Consider the following 14,701-nt stretch of genomic DNA (forward strand, 5'->3'; position numbering starts at 1 on the left):
ATGGGACCCATGAGGCTGGAATTATTGCAAGAATTCCAGACCTCGGTGGCTGATAGTCTGGAAGCGGAACATGGTTGTCTGGCTTGGCCTGGTGAGGCTCAGCTCTTGAAGGTCCATGTTGCAGACGGGATTGATACAGTCTACCAGCCTGCCGGAGGAGCAGCCCAGTCTGAAGAAGACGCAAATCTATGGCTCTTCTCCCAGGGTAAGATATTTTCGGCACTGTTGCGAATCGAGGCGACCTGGAAGCAGGAGATGCGACGCATGATATTTGCGATAGAGTTGGCAGTCTCATCTTTGAGAAAGGCAGATGGTAATAGGGGCTCAAAAGCCGGGAAGTCCGTCGAGTTGTGATGACTAACCGCCTACGAAGTTGTCGCTCTTCGCACACAGTACTATTGAAACATTTCTGGTTAACTCAAAGCAATGTTGGCGGCCACGTACACGTACCTTTGCGTTTCAGGACTTCCTGATTGTTTGGCAATCAATCACAGTGATCACCATGTGACAGCCACTTTCGTTGCTTCTGGTGGGGCTGTCGAACACCCATCTGGGTGACTAAGCAGAAAACCAGTCGCGACAGTACAGAGTGCTATTTGGGCGATAAATCAGTCACTTACCTGCGTCGAACATCATTCGGTGTCGAGAACAGCCCAGCTGCAACTTTCCAATTCACTTCCTCCCAAGCCCTCCTGCATAGCCTTTATGATCTAACTCCCTACCAAAGGCAAGTACTGGCAGCTTATATGGACCCTTTGACGTTCTCCTCCCATCGAGGACACTCGGCAAGCAGCGCGACTGGTGGAGTTTCATGAGCAACTCTCTGCATCACGGAGATGCCAACTTCTTTACATCCGCAAGCAAAATTCGACCCCATTCCTCCAGATCTTGACCTACATGGTCTGGCAGACAGGACGCCAAACTTTAAATGGGTCCAAAGGGTTTCGAGGTCTCAAATACTCAATCTTGGCCAACAAGGGTTTGAGAAGCTCATCCAAATCCATGTTATCACTGGGGGCAAACCGCTCGTCATCGATGGCTGGGATGCATTGTTATCAAAGGACCTCTTCAGCGTCAAATGGCTAGAGAAAGCTTATGACAAAAAACGTACGTTTTACCATGTTGCTTGTGGACGATTTCAAAGTTAACCTCACCATTACCACAGAGGAAAATGTGCGCGATATTACAGCCGGTGCCGATATTCCTATGACGACGGGACATTATCTCAGGTCGATGAAGCAATTGACGAACCAATGGACTCCACAAAACTTCCGAGATGAGCGCCGGCAGAGACTTTACTTGAAGGATATTGATTGCCCGGATGAGTGGCGAGATGCACTACAACGAGTATTGCATCCGAGTTTATTTTATCTCAATGAAAATGTTGCAGCGCCTCTTTCACCAGATACTGCAGAAATGGATTCTGCAGGCACGAGACGGGACAGGGAGCTGTATCCAGGCGGACGACCTGCTGCTCCCGCAGGTGACCTTATGTCAAGCTTACCAGAGGAGATGCGAGCTGAAAATTTGATGTGCTATATTGGCCACGAAGGCACGTACACACCAGCTCATCGGGAAATGTGTGCCTCTGTTGGGCATAATATCATGGTAGAAGCTTCGGACGACAGTTTTGGCGAGAAGTCCGGAAGTTCGATCTGGTTCATGACTGAGAGTAAAGATCGCGACGTGGTTCGCGAATACTTTTTGTCGATGCTCGGCCATGATATCGAAATCGAAAAGCATTTTGCACAAATCAATGCTTGGAAAAAGGCCCCCTTTGACGTTTACCTTGTGGAACAGCGCGCTGGTGATTTCATAATAATCCCACCACTTGCGGCGCATCAGGTGTGGAATAGAGGCACAAGGACAATGAAAGTAGCCTGGAACCGAATCACTCCTGAGACTCTTCGCTTGGCATTACGCGAAGCTCTTCCAAAAGCTAGACTAGTGTGTCGCGATGAGCAGTACAAGAACAAGGCGATTATCTACTTCACACTCCAGAAATACTATCACCTACTGAAGGACATCGAAAGACAAGAAGACATGAATCAGACCAGTTTTATGGGAATCGGGAGGGACATTGTCCGAAATTCTCCGCGGGCAAGACAGCTTGCTGGGGATTTCAAATCCTTGTTCAATCTTTTCACAGAAATCCTTGTGGAGGAAGCCTTTGCGTATAAAGAGAAGCAAGTGGAATCTTTAGCCTTTGACTCATGCGTTACTTGCTCCTACTGCCGCTCCAACATATTCAACCGCTTTCTCACTTGCAAACACTGCACAAGAATTCTTGCCAGCGGCGATGAGGATGCATATGATGTGTGCATGGAATGTTACGCTATGGGGCGTTCTTGTGCGTGCGTATCCGGCCTCCAATGGTGTGAGCAGTGGTCTTGGGCTCAACTTAGCGAGAAGTACGAACTGTGGCGTGAGATGATCATCATCAATGATGGCTTTGTCGATTTACAACGCTCACCTCCGCCGTTCGAGGCTGCTCGACAAAAGTCGGCAAGAAAGTCAGTCGCACAGATATGCCAGGAGGCTCTCATCAGGCGACCATGGAAAGATATCACAAAACAGGACTATGGTAAAGCTCCAAGTGATTCAGACCCGGGGGATATCGAGGATGGTCCTAAAAAGAAACCTAAGAGAAAAAAGAAACAGGGGCAAGTCCGCCGTTGCCACGTATGCTGTCACAAAGACTACAGCTATCGAGTTCACGAATGTTCCAATCCCGAATGCGCGGAGGCATATTGTTATGGCGTTCTCTATAGGGCTTTTGACATGATGCCCCAGTCGGTCTTACAAGACGAAAATTGGCAGTGCCCTAAATGTCTTGGCATTTGTAATTGCGGCTATTGCCGCCGGGCAGGAAACACGAACCCCTATACTCCCAAGAATACCTCTCTTGGACATGATACTCGCCCTGTTGCCGATGACCGGAGCGTTGAGGCTCTAGTCGACTTCCGCGTGCATAATTTGTCCTGGCTTAAAGCTGCAGGAGAAGAAAGCCGCAGCAAGAACAGTCGGCGAATGCAGAAGTTACGCCAACAAGCAGATCACGCAAAGGCAAGAAGCACGCTGAGCAGATCCGAGGACGAAGCTGCTCTTCTAGGACGCGGGGAGTGCTATCAAAGCAGCGTAGCCGCTGACACAGAGCATCAGGAACTCGAAGCGCAAGACATTCACGACTACTCCGCCCTCCCAACGAAATATGAAGGAGATGCGCACGCCTCAACCGGGGTAGAGCAGCAGGCAGACTTGGCAGTGGTTGCGTCAACTACACAAGATGGAAGGTCTAACTACCCCGATCCGTCCATGGCGTCAAGCTATGGTATAGGAATGGGATACTATGAACAGGATGACACGCCCGATAAAATCCTCTTTGATCCATACAAAGCACCTCCCATTGGAACCATACACATGGCTGACCTCGACGTACCTGATTCTGTCAAGAAGACTATTCGAGCAGCCAAACGGAAAGCAAGGCGAGAAAATGAAGACCCGGACTTTGTTATTGGAAAATCAAATTACAAAAAGGTTCGGCGTGCGAGTGGTTCAGACATGTTGGACAATATGGACCCAGCCCTCTTCGATGTGGCCTCGTCTACGTCGTCAACTTTACCCCAGAAGAGGCAAGGATCCAAAACTTTTCAATATGATTCCTTGGATGCAGTCAATAAATTCCCAGGAGCAGCGGTGACGGAGAATTCCCAAGAGCCCATGTTCAACGAACCTGCCTTACGTCATGCAAGGCCTTTGGCGTCATATGTGGAAGTCGATGATGCTGATATGGAAGTAGACATCAGTGGTATGAATAATGAAGAGCCAAAGGATGCAATCAGCACAGATGATCGAATTGCAGATCCTTCTGAAGAGCATCAAATCTCGGAAGACCAAAGTGACAACGGCGGCAACGCTCAGTCCAATGGCCTCGGCCACGAATTATCGGCCACGTCGAAGAAGCTGAAGCCAACCTATAGTGGCAAACGACGCGGCCGCCCCCGAAAGCCACTCTCACAACCTAGTTCAAGGATCCAGCAAGCAAGGCCGACAACCGAACCGGCACCTCCAATACACACCCCTGCTTCACAGCGCGGGCGTGGTCGCGGTCGCGGTCGCCCAAGAAAGTCACTAGTGGTTTCACTCAGACAGCCTGATCTACCCGTCGACGCGGAAATGGCCACATTGCAGGAATGGGATAGATCTCCAAAGCAGCCTTCCGGCATCTTGAACAGAATTCGCCATGGTAACAGGCAGTCAGGAACTGGTCCACCCACCACGTCAACCGCACAACAGTATGATGGCAGATCACCGGCACGGGGAATTACGAAGAACATGGTATCCCAAGAACTAAGAACCCAAGACTTAGGCAGTGATAAACGCGCCAAGATACGGTCCTCCGCTAAAGATCACAATCTACAGTCAGACACGAACGTGGTCCTTCACCCAAGGAACTCGACGTCTGTGAACCAGCCATTCATGTCAATGGCAGAAAGACTAGCCCTCAAAGGGAAGAGGTTCAAAATTGGGAAGCGAAGAACGGCTACTAGTACGTCAAGGAAGGACGGAGACGCCGAATTTGATCCTCGTGAAACACCGATCCCTGCAGTTTGGAGCCAGAGCCAGTCCAAGTCACCGAGCGTTTGTCACGAAGCAAGCAATCGCAGTGATACGCCGCAGGATTTGCAAAGCTCATCTTCGAGCCCATCAAGCCAAATGGCCAACCAGCATAAGTTGATTTCCAAGCCGTCTGCCACGGGCCAGAAAACGATTGTTCGCCTAACGGATGTGGTATCCAGCGGCGACGAGGACGCGGGCTCCAATAATCTTGACCCAATGGTATCATCCAGTGACGAGAGTGGTGATGGTGACATCCCCGCAGACAGAGCGGCCATGAGGCAAAATGCTTCATCCCGAATCAGTTCCCTTGCCCTAAATCATGGAAGGGGAAGGGGAAGGGGGAGAGGACGCCCCAGAGGACGCCCCAGAGGACGTCTGAGCGGTCCCGGCCGCAATCACCGCCAAGCCACTTGACGTTACAATAAAATGTGCTTTTTAAGATTGACTGTGCCAGCGGACTCACAGAGGGCTATTTTATGTTAACCTATCAATACTGTATCAGTAGACAACTTAGAACTAAACTACTTAAGTACCTACCTACCTAGGTACGTAGACCAGACATCGCATACATCACAATAGCCCACTTCTCAATGCTGTAACATTTGGTCAAATTTTTGCTTGTATTGGGGTTGTGGGAATATGTCCTGGCCCAATCCATCAAATGCTCATGCAGCCGCGCCTGGCGGAGGAGAACCACGTGGCAGGCATCTGGTTCATTTTGTACCAGGTTTGCCACTTGACATCAAACACCATGCCAGTGTAGTATATTACTTGACATATGTAAGCTACTCAACATGAGGAGATTACCACCAGACCACCTTGCGGTGTACTCGGGTGGAATGCGTCGCAGGGAAGAACACCAATTGCACTGTCAATTGGCTTGTATTTTGGTCATAAGTATCCTGATTTACAACTTGGCATTTCTGATTGGGTCGTGACCTGGCTACGTACCTAGGTAGGTATCCAAACAGTCCGCCACGTGCGGACTCGAAATGTAATAACTCGGGCAAGCACTCTCGGCTAACTCAAGGTTAAATAAACCGCAATCCCCCAGCCCCGTCATGGAGTCGCTGCTCTGGATCGCACACATCTAGGTTTGTTGTACTGAGCGAGTATGAGAGAATTCTTCACCTGGTCCACCATTGTCTCTTTGTCTTCTTCGGGTTGAGCTCGCACAAAATAGTATGGAGCTCTCTGTCAAACATTTGTTGGTCGTTGTGGTGGCCGCCACACTTCCTTACATTCAAGTCGCCAAAGCCATTGACACCAACTGGCACGCCCCTTCCAAAACGCAGCTCAATAATCTAACATCTGCCCTTGATTCTAATGGAGTATATGGTTTCATCTTTAATTCTTCCAGTACGCCCGAACAAGACTACGGAAGATACAATTGGTGCAATATGCCTCATGTTCGACCAGCGGAGTACGTGGTGCCCGATCCTGCGTTTGAACTACAGTATGTCGAACTGGTACGTTGTGAGCATACGAACCTGGTTGTTTAATTCTTAGGAAGATCGTACTGCCTAGATGTCTTAATCACTGGCTCATTTCCGTAGATACACAGGCATCACAAGCGAACACCGTACGCATCCAACGCATTTCCGGTAGAATCCTACACATGGGACTGCGACGATTCACGATTGTATCTGTATGGCGAATCTGTGCTAGGGAAAAAAGCTACCCCGGTATTTCGCAAAGGACACACCTCATCATTTAACCCCTTTGTGCCGTCCGGTTGGATTGGGAGTTGCAACTTCCCCCAAATAACATCTAGCGGCTTGGACGACTCGTGGCAACATGGCGCTGATCTGAACGCCGTGTATCATGGGATGCTGGGCTTTCTGCCCGCCAAAGGTTCCGATTACAAATCCGTTGTGCGATATCGTGTCACGAATAATGTCATCACAAGCCAAGTCGCTGGCATGATTATAAACGGCATGTGGTCGACCAGCGATCCGTTTCCACTCATTGTTGAGGTATGTTATACATGGACGACAAGTTTCCCCTTTTGTCAGACCAATTTTGTTCGTATTTCGCTACTCTTCTGATTTCTTCACCCTTCATAGCACCAATTTTACTTCCGAAGACTTCGTTATGTGGCCATCTAAAACTCGAGACTAACACCTGTTATAAAACGGTCTGTAGGCACTGGGGGTAGATAGCTTGGAGCCGCAGTACTCTTGCGGCACAGCCGAAGCACTCTTCAATGATATCAAGTCAAACCGGAATCCTGAGTGGCAAAAGCACCTAGACGCGTCTGCGAACTTGTTCAGCGCGCTGGATGGTATTTCAGGTGTACCTGCCAGTGATGGCGGGTTCCATTCTTCTTTTGATCACTACTATGACAACCTCTCGGCTAGGCAATGTCATGCAAAACCGTTACCCTGCAAGCTACTTGACGGTCATAACTCCACTTCATGTGTCTCACAAAAGCATGCAGATGCAGTCTACCGCATGGGCAATTGGGAATACAGTCAGATATACCGAGACCACCCATCATCACTACCAGCTAGTGCATTATCTCTTGGGATCTGGATCGGAGAACTTGTTATCCATTTGCGCGACGTGATCAGCGGCTCGAGTACCACGAGATATTTCCATAACATAGCGCACGATGGGTCCGTTTCTCGCTTACTCTCCATCTTGCAGATTGATGAAATGGTGTGGCCTGGAATGGGCTCAGAAGTCGTCTTTGAATTATACAAGCGAAAGGAACATGTACCAAATCCCCATCCATCATCACCTCTGGCAGCACCAAGTTGTCGCCATGATAATTGTCTCCGACATATGATTCGACATTTTACATCAGTCAATACACTCTGTCACAATTTGCCTGATCCGAGTAGCATTTCGCCAACTCCAGCGCTGCCGTTCCCGTCTGAGTGTTCTGATCATCCTCAACTGTCGTCGGCCTGCGCCTGCTGGTCTAACCTCCCAACGGCATCACCCCTTCCGTCAAATGGCCCTTCATCTAAGCCATCGGGATATTATATTCGAGTCTTGTTTGGTGGCAAGGTCTTTCAATCCTCCAATCCCAACCTTGGCCGCTTGGATATGGTGCCAGCCGAAGTTTTGTTGGACTACCTTGAGGCTTTGGTCGGCAAATCTGGGGGGGCAATAAAGTCTAAATGCCAAAGCTAGGTTTGTTTGAGCTATAGGTTTACTTACAGTATCCCCCCGGGTTTGCTTTAATCGAGGTCCAGGCGGAACCGGGATAATGGGGGGGCGATGTTCTCTGTTGTGCAAAACGTATATTCATTAGAATCCTCGCGTGTAGAATGCTTACGCAATGACAAGCTCATCTCTTAACTTTCCAACGCCCTCGCGTGTACCATCGAGCTTTTGTGGGCGTTGAAGCCGTTCAATTAATTAGAATATTTCTCTTTGTTTCAGGGTACGCTTTGGACTTCAACTTTTCTCGGCAATGAAATACCCAGCAACAGCTTCGTAGGTCCACTTCACATCAGAAATTTCTTTACGAAGCTCTCATGTAAAACTGAGCTCATTGTTTAGATACACTCGGCGATCTTCCACCGACATGTCGTAGGCAACTGGTCCGTTAGCGGCTGCCTTGCTCATGGAATGCATGGGAAATTGATGATAGTACCAGAGAGACAAATCCTCTGGGCTAACATCCAAGGCGCCGCGTACTTAAGTATGTTCTTAAATTCGTTGTAAACTGCCCAATTGACCGAAAAGCCTTGGAATAGGCGGGCCAGAGTTGAGTGGTAGAAATCCTTCTCATCGTCTCAGAACTGTCTTTTCGCCACTTCGTCCGCATTTTTCCATTCAGCAAGCGAGGAATCAACTGGCTCCGGCTGTGCCAGGGCAGAGAGGTTGAAGAGAACTGTATGAATCATGGGGAGTTGTGCTTTCGTTGACTCTCTGCAGATTCGTGAGTTCCTCTCCATGATGAGTATCGCCGCCTGTTGTTTCAGCTTGGTTGTCTGTGGTTGACTGGACGTCCATCAATATTGAAACCAGACCAACAGACATGGACCCCACAACATTGAACATTGACCACCAGACCTGTGCATCCATCCATTGATTGAACTGCCTGCACGCACCAGACGCGTCTGGGCATTAACTCGACACCTACCCTGGGTACAGGTGCTAGACCTAAGTACCTCCCTATGTAGGAAAGAACAGTATTATAAACTGTCCACAACCTAGGTATCTAGATATTAAGTCTTCCGACTAAAAAGGTTAGAGTCAATAGGCTTCACCCCTTGTTGCACGCCAAATGGCCTGTCTCGGGTCTGGCGGGTGATTTTCGAAGTGTTTGCATTGCAGCTCACTTTGCGTAACGTTGCAGGAGCCACTAAATGTATTGGCTTATCGGTAAAGTCAAGTCAAGTCTGGTCAATACTTATCAAATTTGGTTCCAGGGCGGCAACAGCACTAGCCCCTGCAGCATTACCCAGAACCCGCGCAAACCGATATGCATGTGGACCAGACACCTTTGGAAAATTGAAGCCGTGAACTTGCCAGTCAGGAGCCTTGCCGCAAGTGGGATATTAAACGGCTGCACTGATACAGTACGGAGTACATGTACCAGATCCCCCCCAAGCGAGATTGCTCTGTGGTCTATCCTCAAAAAGTGGTCTGGGTGTCAACACGGACGAGAGACTTCAAGCGTAATGAGCAGAGGCTGAAATACCAGGGCCATGTTTCGCAAGCCTTCCAGACATATGGCCGGCAGCCTAGGAAAAGAGGCGCAGGTGATGTCACCTACCTACCTAGGAACCTAGGCACACAAAGCACGGCTGACGACGTGATATTCAGGCACCATCAACCATCAACGACGCCGATGTGCGCGGATTGGTGGCGCTGCTTTTGGAGCGCTCAAATGTTCCATGCCTCCATGCCTCCATGTCTCCATGTCTCCATGTCCTTCTGCAGACCACGTGGTGGACTACTGTAGGAACTAGAAGGCACCGAACAGAGCAGGTTGCAGTTTCGAGTTGTCAGTGGGAACCAAGGTGTCAACCTTGGAAGTCATCAAATGAAACAACCTACCTACCTAGGTAGTCTTTGCCTACCTACCAGTACCTAGGTACTCAAGTAGGTCTAGGTACCTGACTGTACCTGGTATCACGTAGACACCAATGCCAAATCAGAGTGAGGGGAAGTGGTACTTACTTACTAGGTAGGTAAGTAAGCTTAGCCTTAACTAAAAACAAAACCAGTGCCGAATTAATCACAACTGTCCAGATCCTATAGTCGACGGACTCGGTAGTATCCTGGCTGAACAAGACACATCCTTGGACAAGGGTAAGACAGGAAAATACCTTGCCACCAATCAGTATTTCAGATTACATACATACTCCGTATGTATGTACTCCGTATAGGGTCTGGTAGTTATGCTCAGTATACTTTGAAACATAAAACTTTGCATACTCTGTATACTTCAGTAATGAAGAGTAAACGACGGTGGACCTGGCCATGAATGGCTGCGAGGGAGTTACAGGACAATCATCGATACCCGAAGAAGGTATGGACGCAACAATGCTTTGCAATGCCAGAGACACCAGACTACCTCAATACCTAGGTATTTGATTAATACAATCCGAACATTGAACCTGAGCAAGGTCTGGCCTGGTGCCTTCCAGAAATTCGTGGGCAACTTGAACCATGGTGGCTGCATGTGCCGGCAATGCGTGGGGGGAAGCCCGGCATTGTGAAATGGTGATATTGTGATGAGTCTGCTCTCAATGGTACATAATCAATTTGACCCCAGTGTCGACCTCCATTATCCCATATGGCCCCTGCCTCGATTCGGCCCAGGCGAAGTTGTTGGGGGTTGGTCTCAAAGACAAGTTGGTCGACCCATGTTACATGCAGCGCCGCCATGTGTTCTCAATCAATCTGGATGCACCAGGCACATCTCTGGGCCGGAGCACCCAAAGAGGCAATTAGAGGCTGGACATGGAGAGAGACAGGGCTCATTCAAGCTTATCTGCACACACGCAGACCAACAACTGTCTGGTCTGGTTGGAATCACTAGCAAAACCTGCTGGCAACCAAAGCGTCGACTGCTAGATGCAAAGGTCTGGTTTGTCTCGCTCCCGAGAATGTAACCTGTTCCATGTCCGACACAAGCCAAGCACTCGCTCATGGACGGTCAAACACATCAAACAAGAAAATCCCCTTGTCAATGGCCCTTACTCCACAGACAAGTTCAGCAAGGCCAGTTTACAGGTATAGTTTGGCGTGTTCTGGACGTCTTCCTGCAGAGCTTCCGGTCACTGTCATTTTGCGGTCTCTAATTCAACGTGGTGCAAGATACATAAGGTATATAAGGTATGTACTGACTTTGCACCGAGCACGCAAAATGTATTAGATCGGTGCCTGGGTACTTAACTACCTACTTTATTGATTGATACCCTTGAGGTCTGGTGGGCCAAGACGTTTTCAGTGAGATGTCTGGGCCTGCTGACGGCCAAGAGAATTATCTAGAGTTTTTGTATGCATGTTAAGTACCATATGTACTAGGTAGGTACCTAGGTAGGGAGTACTACCTTAGGATATCTTGGTGCAGAGGAGAGTGGGTGGTCACAAGTCTGGTGAGTATTGACTTGCACGTGCCCGACTCCAAGGTTACTAAAGCCTACCAAGGTGGGCAGATACTCTTGACAACAGACTGGACATACACCAGGTACCTAGGCAGATAGGTAGTTAACGATCAGTGCTTTCAATAGATCGCTGCGTTGAATGTTTTGACTGGAAGCAGGGGGTGGCTCACGAACTTAGACAAACCAGACCACACACTGAACCCAGTGATTGACCCTACCCACCAGGTAGGTACTTAAGTACTTAGAAAGGGGAAGACACCCGGGGGATGGAGCCAACCAGACATTAACACGCCACATCAAGGTGCAAGTATTTCTCCAACACCCGCCATCCCAATGTTGACAATCAGGAAAAACTGCAATACTCAATCTGTGCTTCATTCTTTCCTTGCTGTGCGCACATGAGCACTCTCCTAATGCAAGCCAAAGCCACCCTGGTCAGGTCCAGTCACCATTTCCTTGCCCCAAGCCGCCAAATGGCAACAGCCCAGCCCATCAAGGACCAGTTGACCCCAAATTGGGTGCCATCTCAGGTCCTCCTTCCTAAACCAGCTAAGTTGTCACCAACCCAAGAATCCAGTTGGTAGAACCTCTCGTCATCACCACGGGCTTCAGATGATGTCTGATTGTCTTTCAACCCGGAGAGACCCGTTGGGGTCAGCCGTCGCGTGCAACACTTTGCAACCTTTTGACCAACCTTATCTGGTCATGACTCCGGGCTCACAGATTCCTTGGGCCGTGATAGGTTCCATGTTTCTTCAAACCTCCCACGATCCATTCTTCGTGAGCCCCCATCTTGGACTGGTCGTCGGCGCTTCGACAGGATCCGTTGCTTCGAGTGTAATGTGTAGTTCACATGCACCAAGTACGCAGTAGCAGGTCACAGGCTGTGCTCCGCAATACAGTCCAGATGCCCGCTTGTCAACATGCTCAAGGTGACACGGGGGTCAAGGGGCGGCACTCCGACGCATTGCACCAGCTGCGGTAGCCATGAAAGCCTGAGCACGATCAAGTGGCCCGCCGTCACCTATAGATCACACTTCAGCAACGTTGCCAAATTGGAGGATGAGCATTTCGGTACCGTGTACACGCTCGGCGCAACGCCGGACTGCTAGCCTCCTAAATGCTTGGCCAGGACGAGGCCATCACAAGATCAAGTATCCCGAGAGATCAATGACAAGCAAGGAGATGGCTGAGTAGCACGATCCCACCACGTTCCGATCTAGTGGTCACCCATGCCACATTGTACAGTAAACCATCCATCATATCAAATGTTGGTACCTCTGACTGACGCTTTGGCTGCGAAATCGACCGCTAGGTCAGGCCGACCACGGGAGTTTGTATAAATAGAAACCACATGCTCCCAAAGGACCTTAGCACCCGTCACAATCATACACATCAGTTCATCATTTACATTTGTCTTCTTTTCCTCGCTCACTTTTGGCCCTGGTGGCTTTTGGATCAACTCGAACAACCCAATTATAAGTCACTTCGCAGAGCCAACGTGGTGAACGATGCCATCTTTCTTTGCCCGGTCTCTGGCAGTCCTTGCCACCTTACAGGCAACTCTCAGCCTTGCTACTCCCATCTCAGCACGCGATGATGTGATTGAAACACGTGCAACTGGTTACGCTAACTCCGTCTACTTTACCAACTGGTACGTCCTCCCGCTCCCTGCCATAGGGTGCGACCGCATGTGCTTCACAGACATACTAACAACCAGCAGGGGGATATATGGTCGGAATTACCAACCCGCTGACCTTCCTGCCTCTCAAATATCTCACGTTTTATACTCCTTCATGAATCTAAGAGCTGATGGTACTATGTGAGTCCGGAATTAAAGTCACAGATCATATCTCATTGTTCCGAGGTTGGCCTCGCTGACCTGGCACCAAGTTACTCTGGGGATACGTACGCCGATCTAGAGAAGCATTACCCAAGCGACTGTGAGTTTCTACTCTGTACATGCTGCATGTAACGCGAAGTTTGCAAGACTAATTATCATTGCAACAGCTTGGAATGACGTCGGCAACAATGCCTACGGCTGCGTTAAACAGCTGTTCCTCCTGAAGAAAGCAAACCGCAAGATGAAAGTTATGTTGTCCATTGGCGGCTGGACATGGTCCACCAATTTTCCTGCCGCCTCTTCGACGGCAGCCTCTCGTACCACGTTTGCAAAATCAGCAGTCGCTTTCATGAAGGATTGGGGCTTTGATGGCATTGACATTGACTGGGAATATCCTGCCGATGATACTCAGGCCACCAACATGATTCTCCTTCTTAAAGCAGTTCGATCCGAGCTTGATGCATATGCCGCCAAATTTGCACCAGGCTACCATTTCCAGCTATCCATTGCCGCTCCAGCTGGGCCTGATCATTATAACAAATTACACCTCGCAGACCTCGGCAAAGTTTTAGATCACATCAACTTGATGGCATACGATTTTGCCGGATCGTGGAGTAACTACAGCGGCCATGATGCAAATATATATGCTGATCCTAGCAATCCTAACGCAACACCATTCAACACAGATGATGCGGTTAATGCCTACATCAAAGGCGGCGTCCCGGCAAACAAGATCGTTCTTGGAATGCCAATTTATGGCCGGTCATTCCAGCAAACTGACGGTATTGGGAAGCCATTCTCTGGTGTTGGGAGCGGAAGCTGGGAAAACGGTATCTGGGATTACAAAGTTCTCCCCAAAGCCGGCGCCACTGTCAAATATGATAGCGTGGCAAAGGCCTACTATAGCTACGACTCCAACACTAAGGAATTGATTTCCTTTGACACACCAGCCATGATTAGGGACAAGGTTACTTATCTCAAGGGCAAGGGAATGGGAGGCAGCATGTTTTGGGAAGCATCTGCCGACCGCAAAGGCTCCGATTCACTTATCGGCACCAGCATCACTTCTCTTGGTGGCCTTGACTCCACCGACAACCTGCTCGACTACCCCGATTCGAAATATGACAATATTAAGAAAAAGATGACTTGAGTCCAGTCGGTGCTCTTTTCGGCGTGGACGATTGCTTGGTCGAGCTTTGTAAAAGCCTGTGGCGCGACTCCTGCTGAACGAACCTCACAATAGCACGTGAATCAAGGTGCATTTCGTTTTCTTCTTCTTTGAGGTTCTCTTGCTCTGTTCTCAATTCTATCGGATTTTTGACCGCAATCGCTTTGTTTTACCCAGCTCTGTCATTCACAGGTGCAGAGCGTGGTGGAGACTAAGATGGCTTGTCGTGCCAACTTTCAGCGGATTTCGCTGCATTCATCGTACATACATACTTTTGTGGAATCAGTACATATATTTTAAACTAAGCACTGTGAGTCTATGCTTAGTAGTACATAAAATCGAGCACTTATTTCATGATACAATTTGAAGGCCTTGAAGTGAATGGGATAATAGTGGATGCGGCTTTTCTTTTCTTTTTGAACCAAGGCACCTACATACCCGCTAATGTAGGGTAACCACACCAGGTAGTCACCCCACACACAGAGTTCTATTCTT

At 49.1% G+C, this 14,701-nt stretch overlaps 4 protein-coding genes across 4 annotated transcripts; all 4 read left to right on the plus strand.

Annotated features, from left to right (window-relative positions):
- Positions 1–836: 836 nt before the first annotated feature.
- On the plus strand, positions 837–5,034 carry VFPPC_01096 (JmjC domain-containing protein; the record flags this gene model as incomplete). The annotated part of the gene is made up of 2 exons (XM_018280985.1): positions 837–1,107; positions 1,166–5,034. 2 exons carry the CDS (start codon positions 837–839, stop codon positions 5,032–5,034), a joined length of 4,140 nt encoding a protein of 1,379 aa, XP_018149459.1.
- A 986-nt stretch (positions 5,035–6,020) lies between these two features.
- VFPPC_01097 (histidine acid phosphatase family protein) lies at positions 6,021–7,761 on the plus strand (the record flags this gene model as incomplete). Its single annotated transcript, XM_018280986.1, has 3 exons — positions 6,021–6,089; positions 6,177–6,596; positions 6,766–7,761. 3 exons carry the CDS (start codon positions 6,021–6,023, stop codon positions 7,759–7,761), a joined length of 1,485 nt encoding a protein of 494 aa, XP_018149460.1.
- Positions 7,762–9,169: 1,408 nt separating this feature from the next.
- Positions 9,170–9,551, plus strand: VFPPC_15296 (hypothetical protein; the record flags this gene model as incomplete). The annotated part of the gene is made up of 2 exons (XM_018293049.1): positions 9,170–9,335; positions 9,406–9,551. 2 exons carry the CDS (start codon positions 9,170–9,172, stop codon positions 9,549–9,551), a joined length of 312 nt encoding a protein of 103 aa, XP_018149461.1.
- A 3,155-nt stretch (positions 9,552–12,706) lies between these two features.
- VFPPC_01099 (endochitinase) lies at positions 12,707–14,188 on the plus strand (the record flags this gene model as incomplete). The annotated part of the gene is made up of 4 exons (XM_018280987.1): positions 12,707–12,849; positions 12,919–13,017; positions 13,089–13,138; positions 13,206–14,188. 4 exons carry the CDS (start codon positions 12,707–12,709, stop codon positions 14,186–14,188), a joined length of 1,275 nt encoding a protein of 424 aa, XP_018149462.1.
- Between the last annotated feature and the right edge of the window lie 513 nt (positions 14,189–14,701).

The sequence above is a fragment of the Pochonia chlamydosporia genome, chromosome 1 (assembly GCF_001653235.2).
Source record: "Pochonia chlamydosporia 170 chromosome 1, whole genome shotgun sequence".
Classification (NCBI taxonomy): domain Eukaryota; kingdom Fungi; phylum Ascomycota; class Sordariomycetes; order Hypocreales; family Clavicipitaceae; genus Pochonia; species Pochonia chlamydosporia.